General features: G+C 46.1%; 1 protein-coding gene across 1 annotated transcript in view; it reads left to right on the top strand.

The window, feature by feature from the left end:
• The first annotated feature begins 6,608 nt into the window (after window positions 1–6,608).
• Window positions 6,609–17,769, top strand: part of dnajc8 (DnaJ (Hsp40) homolog, subfamily C, member 8) — a 59,426-nt gene continuing 48,265 nt past the window's right edge. Inside the window, exon 1 of the mRNA XM_072246835.1 lies at window positions 6,609–6,740. Within this exon, the coding sequence (XP_072102936.1) occupies window positions 6,651–6,740 (90 nt within the window). The 5' untranslated portion in view covers window positions 6,609–6,650. The remainder of the gene's footprint in view (window positions 6,741–17,769) is intronic.

Here is a 17,769-nt window from a genome sequence, read left to right as displayed (position 1 = left end):
CCCACTCAACCCCATACACCTGCCTTCTCACCATAACCTTTGATGCCCTGACCAATCAGGAATCTTATCAATTTTCACTTTAAATGTACGCAGTTTTGGCCTCCTCAACCGCCTGTGGCACAGCATTCCACTGATTCACTCTGTGGCTCAGAAGATCCCTCCTTACCTCTGTTCTAAAGAGTTGCCCCTCAATTTTGAGGCTTATCCTCCAGTTCTGGACAGTCCCACCATAGGAAACATCACCTCCACATCCACCTTATCTAGTGTAACTCCCGCTTCGGCTAGAGGCTTAGTATAGGGGGTGATTTGTCCCCGGCCCAGCCAAACTTAAGAAATCTTGTTTGGGTGGATGCTGCACGATGTGTCCCGTTACAAATCAGTACCACGAAATAACAAACAGTACTCAATATGTGATTAAACGATTGAGCTTTATATGGTTAGTAAAGAAAACAAAAAAAGAAAAAGGCCCATTCTCATGAAACAGTCTAATGTGCAATGTTGGAGCTCACTGATAAGGCCGTTCATCCGTCAATCTCCTCCGATCACCGCTGACCTTCGGACCCTCACTCCACGTCTATTCCGTCTGGCAGTCTACCAACTCCCTCCATTCACGTCTTCTCTCGTCATCTCTCCCCAGCAAAAGACGGCGAAGATCTCTCTTCCAGCTCACAAGAAAGAACAGCATTTCTCTCATTGGGTAGTCTCCACCTTCCAAAACCCCATTATCTCCAGTCATAACCCAAACGTTGCTGCTACAGAGAAACCATTACATTCGCAGTGAAACCTTACAGTGTGTTACAGGAGTCCTTTCCACATTTCATAGGTTTTAATGAGGTTCTCCCAAATTCCACTGAGTACAGGCCCAAAGCTGCACTATCCTCTCCCATCAGATTCCCCCTTCTCCAGCCCTTTATCTCTTTCACCTCTCAATTTTCCTGCTTTTTCCTTTACCCCCTCCCCCTCTCCTGGTTTCACCCATCAGCTGTCACCCTGGACTTCCTCCTCTCCTGCCCCCACCTTCTTACTCTGACCTCTCTAGCTTTCCAGTTCTGCCGAGACTGGCCCGAAACGTCGACTGTTTGCTCTTCACCATGGATGCTGCCTGGCCTGTTGAGTTCCCCAGCGTTTTGTGTGTGTTGCACGGAATTAAGTGGTTCGGCAAAAGTAGATTAAATTGAAGGCAAGCGCTGTCTTTTTCCCAGGGAGGGCATGCTGGCATAGATTGAAAATCAAAGATGAGAGATTTAAAAGATATGGGGGACAGATTGTTGACCACATCTCTGTTACAGCTTTTCCTGCATTCTATTTCTGTCAGATCATCCTGTGTACTGCGTCTACTACTTCACTTAAACTCGCCAAACATTAAGCTGGGCTGGTAAGAATTTGACAACATTGACATTTCCCTCACTCCCACACTTGCTGCTCGACCTGCTGTATTCCTCCGCAGATTGTATGCTGCTCCAGATTCCTGTGGCTGCCGTCTCCTGTGTCCCATTGCGTGGTGGTGTATTAAATTTTGTAAAAATATTAGATGAAAGGCTGAAGAATTCCAAGTGACATTAACTCTTTGTGAGCTTGCAACATGTCAGGTGTCTGTACAAGTTAAACACTGTAGGTTTGCTAAGACCATAAGACAAAGGAGCAGAAGTCAGCCATTCGGCCCATCGAGTCTGCTCCGCCATTTCATCATGAGCTGATCCATTCTCCCATTTAGTCCCACTCCCCTGCCTTCTCACCATAACCTTTGATGCCCTGGCTACTCAGATACCGATCAACCTCTGCCTTAAATACACCCAATGACTCGGCCTCCACTGCTGCCCGTGGCAACAAATTTCATAGATTCACCACCCTCTGATGAAAAAACTTTCTTCGCACTTCTGTTCTGAATGGGCGCCCTTCAATCCTTAAGTCATGCCCTCTCGCACTAGACTCCCCCATCATGGGAAACAACTTTGCCACATCCACACTGTCCATGCCTTTCAATATTTGAAATGTTTCTATGAGGTCTCCCCTCATTCTTCTGAACTCCAAGGAGTACAGTCCAAGAGTGGACAAACGTTCCTCATATGTTAACCCTCTCATTCCCGGAATCATTCTAGTGAATTTCCTCTGTACCCTCTCCAACGTCAGTACATCCTTCCTTAAATAAGGAGACCAAAACTGCCCACAGTACTCCATGTGAGGTCTCACCAGTGCCTTATAGAGCCTCGACATCACATCCCTGATATCAGAGATTTGTTAAATAGAGTCATAGAAAATCACAGCACAGGAACAGGCCCTTCGTCCATCTAGTCCATGCTACACCATTTAAACTGCCTCCTCCCATCGACCTGCACCCATACCTTCCATACCAACCCGAACTTCTCTTAAACATTAAAATCGAGCTCTCGTGGTGCTGGCAGCTTGTTCCACACTCTCATGAACCACTGAGTGAAGAAGTTTTTCCTCATGTTCCCGTTAACTTTTCACCTTTCACCCTTAACCCATGGCCTCTGGTTGTAGTCCCACCCAAACAGTGGAAAAAGCTGGCTTGCATTTACTCTATCAATACCCCTCATAATCTTGTACACCTCTATCAAATCTCCTCTCAATCTTCCACATTCCAAGGAATAAAGTCTTAACCTACTCAATGTCCCCTTATAACCTTGGGTCCTTTGGACCTGACAACATCCTTGTAAATTTCCTTTGTACTCTGTCAACCTTATTTACATCTTTTCTGTGGGTCGGTGATCAAAACTGCACACAATACTCCAACCTGGGCCTCACCAATGTCCTATACAACTTCAACATGACACCCGTTTGCTGATAACAGCTGGATTATTTTTTTGGCCTCAGGAACTGGTGGCAAGAGACCAAAAGAGTTTATCTGTCTCTGCATGTCTCTCAATGCTTGTGGATTGGACCCCTATTTATTGGGGCACCTTTTGCTTGGTCCTTGGGACTTCACCTAGACCGAGGAATCGCGATGCCTAGGATGGACCCAGGGTGATTTCACGAGTTGGAATTCGGAGCTCCCCCCAACAACAGCGACAATCAATTCCCCGATGATGGGAATGACCAAGCGGAGGCTAAGGATCGTGAGCCCTGTAATCTTTAACTTACTACGCAGTATTTAGATTAGATTAGATTAGTTTATGAGGACACTCAGTCCTTGTTTATTGTCATTTAGAAATGCATGCATTAAAAATAATACAATGTTCTTCCAGAATGATATCACAAGAAAACACAGGACAAACCAAGACTAAAACTGACAAAACCACATAATTATAACATATAGTTACAACAGCGCAAAGCAATACCATAATTTGATAAAGAGCAGACCATGGGCATGGTAAAAAAAAAGTCTCAAAGTCCCGATAGCCTCATCATCTCACGCAGGCGGCAGAAGGGAGAAACTCTCCCTGCCATGAACTTCCAAGCGCTGCAAACTTGCCGATGCAGCAACATTGGAAGCACCTGACCGCAGCGGATTCTGAGTCCGTCCGAAAACTTCGAGCCTCCAACCACCATCCTTTGACCCTGCCCTGGCTGTCGAGCAACAAGCAAAGCCAAGGACTCGGGGCCTTTCCCTCTGGAGGTTCTGGACCACACGGTAGCAGCGGCAGTGAAGCAGGCATTTCAGAACTTTCACCAGATGTTCCTCAGTGCTCTCACGTCCGTCTCCATCAAATCAGGATTGTGCACGGCACCCTACTTGACAAATTACAGACATCATACTCGAATTGTTTGGGTCTACTGGGTCTGATTAATCCAGCCCATTACACTCCAGAACTTGGCAGTACCTGCCAAGTTGTGCATTTTGGAATGAGGTGCCAGGAATAGTGGTTAACAATGTCTATGTAAGTATCTGGACAGTAGAGATGCAGATGGTGTATGGGGTGTCCAGGGAGGGGTAGTACCTCTGGTGAAAGGGCTTGTCGTGTCCAGTCTGGGCAGCTTGCCCAGCTTTGGTCCCTATCGGACGCTCGGCTCTCACGTGTGGCTCCAAGTAGCCATTTGCATGCGACAGTGTGGGTGGGGCAGTCAATCTCTGAAGATTATTGATGAAGGCTGGGGCCACCAGTCTCTTCAGACTCTGCCCAGAAGGCGGCAATGGCAAGCCACTTTTGTAGAAAAATTTGCCAAGAACAGTCATGGTCAAGGACCGTGATCGCCCACGTCATAGGACACGGTGCATAGTGATGATGTCATATGACATGGCACATAATGATGATGATGATTAAACGTAGCAAATAAGGCCGGGCTGGCCGGAGAGAAGGTGCAAACTCCCAAAAGACAGCTCTAGAGGGCACAAAGTTGCTGATGGAGACTTTTCTTCAAAATGATTCCGATTCACATGCACATACATCAAAACATACAGCAAAATGCTCCTCTTGTATCAACAACCAGCACATCCTAGGATGTTTTCTTGCAGGCATTAACAAACATAGTGGGCATTTATTTGCTACCTTTATTCATCATTGTCATCATCATTATGCGCCATGTCATATGACATCATCACTTTGCACCGTGCCCTATGATGTGGGCGATCACAGTCCTTGACCACGATTGTTCTTGGCATATTTTTCTACAGAATGTGTGGTGATATTTGCAGGCTGTCCAAGGATGTGCTGGGGACAGTCCGCAAATATCACCACACATTCTGGCACCAACAAAGCGTGCCCACTATGTTTGTGAATGCCCGCAAGAAAACGAATCTCAGGGTGACAGTACTGTGAACTTAGGTGTCTAACAGACTAGGTTTCCAGTTTTAGATTAACCTAAAACTGACAATGGTTTGCCTTTCAGCCATTTACTTTCAATATCTCCCAGAGGAGGAGCCGAATGCCAGGTCAGATGGATTGAAAAGGCAGGGTGTCGGAACTAGACCAGTTTTGCTCGCTGCTCTGGGCTTTGTTTCTGTGGGCTCCACGACGTTTACTCCACCATGTGCTGAACTGAGACTGTGGGGTTTGCTCCGGGCCTTGTGTCTATGGTCTCCCTTTAGTTCTGAATGCTTTTTGCTTATTTTTATTGCTTGCATGATTTTGTTCTCTGCACACTTGGGTGTTTGTCGGTGTTCTTTTAATGGCTTCTTCTATTATAGCTGCCTGTAAGGAGACGAATCTCAAGGTTGTAAAACGTATACATACTTTGATAATAAATGAACGTTGAACTTTTAGGGTTACTGTCTAAGGAGAGCGAAATGACAATTATGATTGAGGAATTATGATAATGGGATTTAGTTGAGTGAGAAATTTCAATAAAGTACTGAAAAAAAACCACTGGATTCTATGCTGTGACTATACTGTCCACGAACTGGAAAGTAGACACTCTGGGGCACAATCTTCAGATGGGGACTCCGATGAAGAGAATCTTCTTTATTCTCTTATGTTGTGAAAATTTAGAAGCTTCAGCCGCAAGTGACATAGTACTGGAGCAAGATATATCAACTAGTTGAGTGGTGTCGCAACAATAACCATGCACTCAATGTCAGTAAGATCAAAGAACTAATTGTGGACTTCAGGAAGGGTAAGATGAGGGAACACACACCAGTCCTCATAGCAGGATCAGGAGTGGAGAGAGTGAACAATTCCAACTTCCTGGGTGCTAATATATCTGAGGATCTAACCTGGTCCCAACATATTGATGCAGCTACAAAGAAGGCACAACAGCGGCTACATTTCTTTAGGAGTTTGAGGAGATTTGGTATGTCACCAAAGACAATTGCAAATTTCTACAGATGTACCGTAGAGAGCTTTCTAACTGGCTGCATCACCGTCTGGTGTGTGTGTGTGTGGGGGGGGGTGGCATGGGGGCTACTGTACAGGCTCAAAATAAGCTGCAGAAAGTTGTAAATTTAATCAGCTCATGGGCACTAGCCTCCGTAGTATCCAGGACATCTTCAGGGAGCGATGCTTCAAAAAAGGCGGCATCCATCAGTAAGGACCCCCATCACCCAGGCATAACCTCTTCTCATTGATACAATCAGGGACGAGGTACAGGGGCCTGAAGGCACACACACTCAACGATTCAGGAACAGCTTCTTCCCCTATCATCAGGTTTCTGAATGAACATTCAACCCATGAACACCACCTCACTACTTTTTTATTTTTGCTTTACTTATTTAACTATTATATACTCACTACAATTCACAGTTTTTTTCTATTATTACGTACTGCATTGTACCGAAGCCGCAAAGTCAACAAAGCGCACGTCATATGCCGGTGATTGTAGTATTTCTGATTTCCATCTGAGCGATAAATTGTGGACCGCAAGCCAAAGGACAGAGATATCGGCAGGGAAACGTTAGAGCTTATTGCTGAATGTTGAGTAGCCTTGAATTATAGTCATCGTAGCAACCGAGAGCACGGCCCTTCGGCCCATTGTGTGCAGTCTGGCCCTCAGCTCATATTTCAATTGCTTGGGTTCCTCGGAGCCCTGGCGTCAGCTTCTCTCGTTCGTTGCCGATCGATTGCTCAGTAAGAAGGGGCGAAATGAGTGGGAATTCTTGCAACGTCCTCGCTCCGGTTTCAGCAGAGACCCGGCGGAGGGAGGCAACCTGCAAGTGACTGTCAATCAAACGCCGTCATGCGCCGGGTCAAGGGTCGGCTACGTAGGTCACGTGGCCCTCCAGGAGCGGGCTGGGCGGTGGAGGAGGAGGAGGCAAGATGGCGACGTGTAGTGGAACACCGGCGGGTAAAGCAGCGCCCGCGACGGAATCCAGCGGGGAGGAGGCTTTCAAGGTGTTTCTCACTGAGGTAAAGACGGCGGGCCTGCGGTCGTGGAGGGGGTGTAATTCGATTGGCAACCTTCGCCAGCGACAGGGCGGGTATTTAGGTGGGAAAGTGCAGCCGTGGCCTGTAAGGTTCAGGCCATGCCTTCGCCTGGGGCCTGTGATTGGTCGGTGGGAGCTGCCCCCCCCAGTCACCCTAACCTCTGATTGGTCGGTGGGTGCCCCCTAGCCGCCCTGACCTCTGATTGGTCGGTGGGTGCCCCCTTAGCCGCCCTGACCTCTGATTGGTTGGTGGGTGCCCCCCACGGCAGTCTGAGCTCTGACTGGTGGGTGGGTGCCCTCTCACCCGTCCTGACCACAGATTGGTCATTGTGTGCCCCCAGCACCCGCCCTGACACCTGATTGGGCAGTGGTAACCCCATCCCCACCAGCCCTGACCCCTGAGTAGAGCCTCAGAATAGAGATATGTCCTTTTAGAACAGAGATGAGGAGGAATCTCGTTAGCCAGAGAGTGGTCCGTCTGTGGAATTTGTTGCCACAGGTAACTGTCAAATCATTGGGTATATTTAAGTGAGAGCTTGATAGATTCTTGATTAGTTAGGGCATGAAGGGTTATGAGGAGATGGCAGGAAATTGATGAAATGGTAATGCTGGGTCGATGGGCCAAAAAGTCTAATTCTGCTCCTATATCTTAAGGTCTTGTGGTCTTATGATTGGTCGGTGGTGCCTTCCCCCCCCCCCCCCCCCGCCAAACCTGCCCTGGATTTTTCAGTGTCCTGTTCCAGGATTTCAACAGTTCCTGTCTCTTGTCTGCTGCTCCTGTTTTCCTCCAACACATTGTTTCTCCAGATCCCAGTATATGCAGTCTCGGAGTCATACGGTACAGAAACAAGACCTCTTGGCCCAACTCATCCACACTGAATCTATTCTGCAGGGAAATGGTCCCATCTGCTTATGTTTGGCCCATGGCCCTTTGACCTTCTATACATGTACTTAACCTGGAAGATTTTTAAATTTTACTGATGGGACCACCTCAACCATAATTTCAAACGTACACCATCCTTTGCATAAGGAAACTGCCCTCTGATGTCCCTTTTCAATCTCTCCTGATCTTATACCTGTGTCCAACCAGCACACATCAAAGTTGCTGGTGAACGCAGCAGGCCAAGCAGCATCTGTAGGAAGAGGTGCAGTTGACGTTTCAGGCCGAGACCCTTCGTCAGGACTAACTGAAGGAAGAGTGAGTAAGGGATTTGAAAGTTGGAGGGGGAGGGGGAGATCCAAAATGATAGGAGAAGACAGGAGGGGGAGGGATAGAGCCGAGAGCTGGACAGGTGATAGGCAAAAGGGGATACGAGAGGATCATGGGACAGGAGGTCCGGGAAGAAAGACAAGGGGGGGGGACCCAGAGGATGGGCAAGAGGCATATTCAGAGGGACAGAGGGAGAAAAAGGAGAGTGAGAGAAAGAATGTGTGCATAAAAATAAGTAACAGATGGGGTACGAGGGGGGAGGTGGGGCCTAGTGGAAGTTAGAGAAGTCGATGTTCATGCCACCAGGTTGGAGGCTACCCAGACGGAATATAAGGTGTTGTTCCTCCAACCTGAGTGTGGCTTCATCTTTACAGTAGAGGAGGCCGTGGATAGACATGTCAGAATGGGAATGGGATGTGGAATTAAATTTGGATGTCCAGTCCTTACATACTTCCATTCCCCAACAGGAAGGTCTCAAAGCTCTACGTTTCTTTTTGGATTCCAGACCTAATCAGTTCCCCTCTACCACCACTCTGCTCCGTCTAGCGGAATTAGTCCTTACTCTTAATAATTTCTCCTTTGGCTCCTCCCACTTCCTCCAAACTAAAGGTGTAGCTATGGGCACCCGTATGGGTCCTAGCTATGCCTGCCTTTTTGTTGGGTTTGTGGAACAATCTATGTTCCATGCCTATTCTGGTATCTGTCCCCCACTTTTTCTTCACTACATCGACGACTGCATTGGCGCTGCTTCCTGCACGCATGCAGAACTCGTTGACTTTATTAACTTTGCCTCCAACTTTCACCCTGCCCTCAAGTTTACCTGGTCCATTTCCGACACCTCCCTCCCCTTTCTAGATCTTTCTGTCTCTGTCTCTGGAGACAGCTTATCCACTGATGTCTACTATAAGCCTACTGACTCTCACAGCTATCTGGACTATTCCTCTTCTCACCCTGTCTCTTGCAAAAACGCCATCCCCTTTTCGCAATTCCTCCGTCTCCGCCGCATCTGCTCTCAGGATGAGGCTTTTCATTCTAGGATGAGGGAGATGTATTCCTTTTTTAAAGAAAGGGGCTTCCCTTCCTCCACTATCAACTCTGTTCTTAAACGCATCTCCCCCATTTCACGTACATCTGCTCTCACTCCATCCTCCCGCCACCCCACTAGGAATAGGGTTCCCCTGGTCGTCATCTACCACCCCACCAGCCTCCGGGTCCAACATATTATTCTCCGTAACTTCCGCCACCTCCAACGGGCTCCCACCACTAAGCACATCTTTCCCTCCCCCCCCCTGCATTCCGCAGAGATCGCTACCTACACAACTCCTTTGTTCATTCGTTCCCCCCCATCCCTCCCCACTGATCTCCCTCCTGGCACTTATCCGTGTAAGCGGAACAAGTGCTACACATGCCCTTACACTTCCTCCCTTACCACCATTCAGGGCCCCAAACAGCCCTTCCAGGTGAGGCAACACTTCACCTCTGAGTCAACTGGGGCGATATACTGCTTCCGGTGCTCCCGATGTGGCCTTTTATATATTGGCGAGACCCGACGCAGACTGGGAGACCGCTTTGCTGAACATCTACGCTCTGTCCGCCAGAGAAAGCAGGATCTCTCAGTGGTCACACATTTTAATTCCACATCCCATTCCCATTCTGACATGTCTATCCACGGCCTCCTCTACTGTAAAGATGAAGCCACACTCAGGTTGGAGGAACAACACCTTATATTCCGTCTGGGTAGCCTCCAACCTGATGGCATGAACATCGACTTCTCTAACTTCCGCTAGGCCCCACCTCCCCCTCGTACCCCATCTGTTACTTATTTTTATGCACACATTCTTTCTCTCGCTCTCCTTTTTCTCCCTCTGTCCCTTTGAATATTCCTCTTGCCCATCTTCTGGGTCCCCCCCCCCCTTGTCTTTCTTCCCAGACCTCCTTTTCCATGATCCTCTCGTATCCCCTTTTGCCTATCACCTGTCCAGCTCTTGGCTCTATCCCTCCCCCTCCTGTCTTCTCCTATCATTTTGGATCTCCCCCTCCCCCTCCCACTTTCAAATCTCTTACTAACTCTTCCTTCAGTTAGTCCTGACGAAGGGTCTCGGCCTGAAATGTCGACTACACCTCTTCCTACAGATGCTGCTTGGCCTGCTGCGTTCACCAACAACTTTGATGTGTGTTGCTTGAATTTCCAGCATCTGCAGAATTCCTGTTGTTATACCTATGTCCTTTTGTTTTTAGCAACCTTTCCTTGGGGGGGGGGGGGAGTTTCGGGGAACTAGATTCTTTCACCCTCTATGCCTTCCATGATTTTATATACGTCAATCTCCATTGGCCAGGGATTGGTTAGTGGGAGCAGCCCCTATCCAGCCCTTATAAGGGGAGCAACACTTTATAATCGGTCTGGGTAGCCTTCAACCTGATGAACATCGATTTCTTGAACTTCTGGTAATTGCCCCCCCCCCCCCCGCCCTTTCACCGTTACTCATTCCTATTTCCCTCTCTCCCCTTATCTCTTTACCTGCTCATCACCTCCCCCTGGTGCCTCTCCCTCTTCCCTTTCTTCCATGGTCTTCTAACCTTTCCTATTAGATTCCCCCATCTCCAGCTGTTTATCTCTTTCACCAATCAACTTCCCAGCTCTTTACTTCATCCCTCCCCCTCTCCCGGTTTCACCTATCACCTGCCACCTGGTTCTTCCTCACCCCTCCCTGCAGCTTCTTACTCTGACCTCCCTTCCTCCTTAGTCCTGAAGAAGGGTCTTGGTTTGAAACGTCGACTGCTTATTCTTTCCCGTTATATTCTGCCTGACCTGCTGAGTTCCTTCAGCATTTTGTCCTGTGTTGCTCTGGATTTCCAGCACCTGCAGATTTCCTCATGTTTTAAGCTTTTAATTACTAGTTTAATTAGTTTGGCACAACATTGTGGGCTTGTTCCTGTACTGTGCAGCTCTTCATTCTAGGCTACAGTGTTAAGGATTTATTACTGATGTGTGGGTGGTTTTTGGTTGAGATATGGGGCAGGCATCAGATATTGTTCTTGTTTGCAATGAGATGTCTATAGGGCAAAACAGAGGTATAACATGAACTGTGTAGCAAAGGATTTATTAAGTACTTTGTGATGACTGCAGTTTTCGATAACATTGAATAGTTATTTTGAAATATAACGTTATCTATTGTGTTTGTGTCGGTACTTGAATAAAACGTATCTATTTGAGCTGATTAAGAAAATGGGTCTTTGACAGTAACTGTTCAGTTATCATTTGGATTTGAATCCATAACCTCCGCCTTTTAAAGTATGGCAAAGCACCTCCTCTACAAAGTGAAAACAAGTAATCCATCATGATCTCAACTTGTTGAAGACTCTCGAGTTATCTGAGAGCTCCACATGTCAATAAATATCTGCTGTGGCTTCAGCAGGCTGTGCAGTTGGTGTTGGTTGCAACACACCTCAAATTTTTACACCTGTCCGTGAACCCACCCACAATAATAAAAACTTGAAATTATTTATTCCTTGTCGCATTCCTAGTATTCACAAAATCCTTCACATCATTGAATGAGAATTCAGTAGTTCCATTTGACATCAGAGAATTTATACAGTTTGTATGACCTGTAATTCTTACTCTTCACAGACATCCACGAATTCTGATTCTGGTAATCTGAAACTTGCTGGAAAATGGTAGTTTCTGTAGTAGGACTTGAATCCAGAATATTGACCTCTCTTCTGTCCAGGTTCTTGTAAGCTGTTGCATTATAATCTTTAGATTATAGATCAATCAGAATCAGGTTTAATATCACGGGCATATGTTGTGGAATTTGTTGTCTTTGTGGCAGCAGTACAATGCGATACATAATGATAGAGAAAAAAACTTAAATTACAGTGTGTGTGTAAGTATAGGTTGACTCATGGCAACCTTATGGATAGTGTATATGTCCATAGAGTTTTCGTGGTAAGATACGGAAGTAGATTGCCAGGCCTTTGTTCTGCACGGATACGGGCTGCCCAGGTTGGGACCCAGCCAGATTCGAACTCAGGGCCATCCGCCTCGAATTCCAGTGCTGATGCCACTACACGACTGGCTGGCCCAATATATAAAATAGTTTCAGGTTTCCCCCGCCATCCGAAGGTAGAGCGTTCCTGTGAAACGGTTCATAAGCCGGAATGTCGTAAAACGAAGAAGCAATTACCATTTATTTATATAGGAAAAATTTGTGAGCGTCGCAGACCCAAAATTAACCCCACCAAATCATGCCAAATAACACATAAAACCTAAAATAACAGTAACATACAGTAAAAGCAGGAAAGATATGATAAATAGACAGCCTGTATAAAGTAGAAATACTTTTCCACAATCATTGCCTGCACTGTTCTCCGCAGTGAAAATCTCACGCAAGTGCTGTTGGCAAAAACATTCTCTCCAGAGTGTTTAAGCTATGAAGCTGCCAAATTTACCAAATAACGCATAAAAATACACAGCCTATATAAAGTAGAAATAATGTATGTACAGTGTAGTATCACGGGAATTGGGAACACATGATGCACACTGATGATGGTGTGTTAGGCTGAGTTGTTGGAGATTGGGGTGGTGCAGTGGCCCCCACCCTCCAGGCCGCCGACCGATCCCGATCCGCGAAGCATGCAGGGATACAGCAGTAGCCGGGAGGCACACAGCACATCTTTAAGAAAAAAGCCGAAATAAAATGCAAATTATTTAGGTGCCGTCCGGCACGTAAATGTCGTCCCAGATCAGAGGCGATTGCCGATTGCCTCCCGGCTACTGCTGCATTCTCCGCGAATTGGAATCTGTCTGCGGCCTGAGGGTTGGGGTAGTGGGACACTGGGGTGTCGCCTGTTTCCATCAGGGCAGGCAGCTCGTCTTCTTCTATGTCTGCCTGCCTCGATGTTGAAGGTCGAGGTTCGTTGTCTGCTGTGGCTGATGTGGAAGGCTTGAAAAACGACAGTATGCTTGACTGCTGAGCCTTGCGCATTTTTCTATCATACAGTTCTTTGTAAGCACTCAAACCATCTTGCAAATATGTCCTAAACCGATGTACCCTTTCAAAATTAAAGTTGTACTTTATCAATGCAGTGAAAATCTCATGCAGTTGCTTCAGGTTCAGTTCCTGGACAACATCACTTGCGGTCCATTCGCTACTGCATTTGGTTTTGATTATTATCCTTTCCTCTTCCAATTGCATCAACTCTTCATCTATCAGTTCTTGGTCATGAGATGCCAAAACCTCTTCAACATCATCTTCGTCAACTTCCACAAGCCAAACTCACTTTGCCCTTACTTCGTTCACCACGATCGAAATGCTTAATTATGTCTAGTTTTACGCTAAGTGTAACACCCTTACGAGCTAATTAATTAGCATGTTTATTTTGGCTTTTTTCTTAAAGATGTGCTGTGTGCCTCCCAGCTACGGCTGCATTCTTCGATACCTTAGAACTCACCTTGCTAACGGCTGCTCACAGGCACGTGTTTAAGCAGTGCCGGCGAGAATGCCGTTCCCGGGGAGAGCGGCTGCTCGGGGCGCGCGCTGCTTTTTATTGCACGCTGCTTTTCTCGCCCACTGCTTTTCCCCATGCGCTGCCTTTTCTCGTAACAGTGAAAACACCTTCTGTTAGCGAAAACGGGTAACTAATGTAGGTCTTTCGTAATAGTGAGGTTTCGTAAAACGAACGTTGGAAAAGCGGGGGATACCTGTAAATTAAATAAATAGTGCAAAAAAATAGAAATAAAATAAGTAGTGAGGTCGTGTTCAATGTCCATTCAGAAATCAGATGGCAGAGGGGAAGAAGCTGTTTCTGAATCGCTGAGGTGTGTCTTCAGGCTCCTGTACCTCCTTCCTGATGGTAGCAATGGGAAGAGGGCATGATTTGGGTGGTCGGGGTCCTTAATGATGGACGCTGCCTTTTCGAGGCACCGCTCCTGGATACTATGGAGGCTGGTGCCCATGATGGAGCTGACTAAATTGACAAGTCTCTACAGCTTAGTTCGATTCCCACGCCCCCCACATGCCAGATGTTGATGCAACCAGTTAGAATGCTCTCCATGGTACATTTGTAGAAATTTGCCAGCGTCTTTGGTGGCATATCAGATTTGTAGCAGAATTGGCAGATGAGAGGATCAGATTGCATCTATTTTCATTCCATTAAGACAGTTGCAATTTAAAACTAGCAAAATTTCACTTGTATGTGTGAAATTGCCCAGCTCACTTAGAATACACTCACAAAAGTCTGACAGCTTTCAAGTGTAATTGTCATTTAACCATACACAGACAAACAAAACAGCAGTCCTTTGGAGCCAGGGTGCAAAACACAGTACCAGCAGCCACACACAGCACATGAATACAAAAAAAAATCATTCACCAAAAAAATATAGCCAACGTCTTCATTCAGATGTGCCGAGTGTGTGGAACGAGCTGCCAGCGCAAGTGATGCATGTAGGCAGATTTCAGTATTTAAGAGAAGTTTGGATAGGTACATGGATAGTAGGGGTATGGAGGGCGATGGGAGTAGGCAGTTTAAATGGTTCAGCACGGGCTCAGTGGGCTGAAGGGCCTGTTTCCGTGCTGTACTTTTCTGTAACTCCTCAGGCCCTGAATGTCATGGCTTGCAGATTTCTGGTGCATGTGGTGTCCTTGAGCCACGTTCTGTTACCGCGTTCAGGGTCATTGTACAAGCATGTCCATCCTGTGGTCAAACAAGGTCCAGCGAATAGGCAACATTGTTTTTTTATATACAGTATACACCCGTAGGAAATTCAGAAGATGGGTTTTGCAGTTCTGTTAATTGTGAGGTACAACATGAAACAGTGAAGAAGGCACAATTAATTTTTAATTTACATTCTTGGATTTGTTGACCCCCCACCCATCAATCTCTGTGGTACATTATGTATTTTATTGTTGGAGTCATAAAGTCAACACGTCCTAATTGCCTACGTTTGGTCCACAACTGCAAACTCCCTCCTATTTAAATGCCTCTTAAATGTTGTATCCACTTTGACCACTTGCCCTGGCAGATCATTCTAGGTGCTCACTGGCTTCTGTGTGAAGAAATCACCTCTCAGGTCTCTTTCAAAATTTCTCCCCTCTTGTAACTACATCCTCCAGTTTTGAACTCCCCAAACCTTGGGACAAACTATGACTGTCAACTTATCCATAGCCCTCATGATTTTATAAACTTTGGTGAGGGTCACCCCTCATTTTCCTGCACTCCAAAGATTAAAGAACCAGTGTGGCCAACTTCTCCCTATAACTCAGGTCCTCTCGTCCAGGTGGCATCCATGTAAATCTCTTCTGCACCCTCTCCAGCTTGACAATGCCTTTCCTATGAGAGCGCGACCAAAACTGTACAAAGTGCTCCAATTCTGGCGTCTCCAACGACTTATGTAGTTGAAACATAATGTCCCTACTTCAAAATTCACTGCCCTGACTGATAAAGAAAGGCCGACATGCGCAAGGTCGTCTTCACCACCCTCTCTACTCGTGCACCTGCTGTCAGTGTTCTGTGCACCTGCACTCTTGGGTCCCTCTATTCCCAGCATTTGTCAGTGGCCTGCCATTTACTTTATCGGTCCTAGCCTGGTTAGAACATCTAAATGTATTAAAACAAGAATGGTCAGGATGAGAAACAGTTTCTTCCCTCAGGCCATTCGGCTTCTGAACTCCTTGCTGCATTGTATTCAAAGTGTTACCGGTTCTGTACCTTACAATATTTAATTTATGCAATTTATGTATACTTTACCTGTAGATTTTAGACTTACTTTCCTTATTTATTGTGTGTTATGTGTACTATTGTGCTTTACAGCCCAGTCCAGAGAAATGTTGTCTCATTTGACAGTATACACATATATAGTTAAATGACAATAAACTTGATTTGTCTTGTCTTGAAATATATCACCTCACACTTGTGTAAGTTGAAATCCATTTGCTCTATCTCAGCCCATCTCCCTAACTGCTCAAGATCTCTTTTCAATGCATCGCATCCTGCTTCACTGTCCCTAAATTAGTATCATCAGCAAACATGCTAATGGTATCATAAACATTCATATTCTAATTATTTACATAAATAGTGAATAACAGGTTCCAATACTGACACTTGAGGTATCCCACAACTCACAGGCCTTCAGTTGGAGAAGTGAATTTCACACAGTACTGTCTGCTTTTTGTTGGCGAATTCTGGATCCACCTCGACAGCTCCCTCTGAATCCCGTGCGACCTAATCTTTGAGGTCAGTCTGTCATGTTGCACCTTGTGAATGACCTTACTGATGGTGTGGTAGCGTAGGGGTTAGCAAAGATGCTTTACAGTACTGGCGACCCGAGTTCAATTCCTGCCGCTGCCTATAAAGAGTTTGTATCTTCACCCTGTGACCACGTGGGATTCTTCCGTGTGTTCCGGTTTCCTCCCACAGTCCAAAGTCGTACTGGTTGGGAGGTCAATTGGTCATTGTAAATTGTCTCTCGATTAGGCTCAGGTTAAATCAGGGAATTGGTGAGCGAAGGAGCTTGAAGGGCCTATTCCACACTGTATCTTAATAAATAAACAAAGTCCAAATAGACAATACCCACTCACCTACTTCCATTTATACCTTATTTACCTCCTCAAATAACTTTCAAAGATATGACCTTCCATGCACAAAACCATGCTTATTATTCTTGATCAGGCATTGACTCTCCAAGTGATGGCAGATCTTGTCCTTCCGAATTCCCTACAGTGTTTTGAGGTGAGAATGTCTGCATGTTACAAGCAGAGCTATATGCAAACATGGATGTGAAGGTTGTTTTGCTACATATGCCACCAGACTAGAATTGCCCAGGCATCATCCCTGAAGAAGATAGCAGAGTGTATCATTGAAACGTCAGTTATAATCGAGACCTGTACCTGGCTTGAAGCTCGAGAAGAGTTTATCTGTTGTTTTGCTTGTTTGTTTCTAGGATTTTTTTTTGTTATGTGATGCCTAAAAAAACTCAAGAAATTATCAGAAGCAAGTTTAAGGTTATTGGCATATCTTAGATAGGCATCCGTTAGTCTCGTGAGACCATGGATTTGTGCCTTGGAAGGTTTCCAGGGCGCAGGCCTGGGCAAGGTTGTATGGAAGACTGGCAGTTGCCCATGCTGCAAGTCTCCCCTCTCCACAACACTAGTGTTGTCCAAGGGAAGTGCACTAGGGCCGATACTGCTTGGCACCGGTGTTGTCGCAGAGCAATGTGTGGTTAAGTTCCTCGCTCAAGGACACAACACGCTGCCTCCGCTGAGGCTTGAACTTGCAACCTTCAGACCACTAGCCTGACGCCTTAACCAGTTGGCCACGCGCCACACATTGGCATATACATATCATGAAATTTGTCATTTTGGCAGCAATAGAATGCAATACATAATAGTAGAAAAAGCTGTGAATTACATTATAAAATTGTGTGTGTATAATTGTGTGTGAGGAAGTAGCTGTGGAGATTGCGGAGGCATTAGCAATGATCTTTCAAAAATCGATAGATTCTGGCATGGTTCCGGAGGACTAGAAGATTGCAAATGTCACTCCGCTATTTAAGAAGGGGGCAAGGAAGCAAAAAGGAAATTATAGACCTGTTAGCTTGGCATGGGTGGTTGGGAAGTTGTTGGAGTCGATTGTCAAGGATGAGGTTACAGAGTACCTGGAGGCATATGACAAGATAGGCAGAACTCAGCATGGATTCCTTAAAGGAAGATCCTGCCTGACAAACCTATTACAATTTTTTGAGGAAATTACAAGTAGGCTAGAGAAGGGAGATGCAGTGGATATTGTATATTTGGATTTTCAGAAG

Source organism: Mobula birostris, chromosome 29, assembly GCF_030028105.1.
Source record: "Mobula birostris isolate sMobBir1 chromosome 29, sMobBir1.hap1, whole genome shotgun sequence".
Taxonomy (NCBI): Eukaryota; Metazoa; Chordata; class Chondrichthyes; order Myliobatiformes; family Myliobatidae; genus Mobula; species Mobula birostris.
The sequence above is the reverse complement of the archived record's forward strand: the minus strand, read 5'-3'. Positions and strand labels throughout refer to the sequence as shown.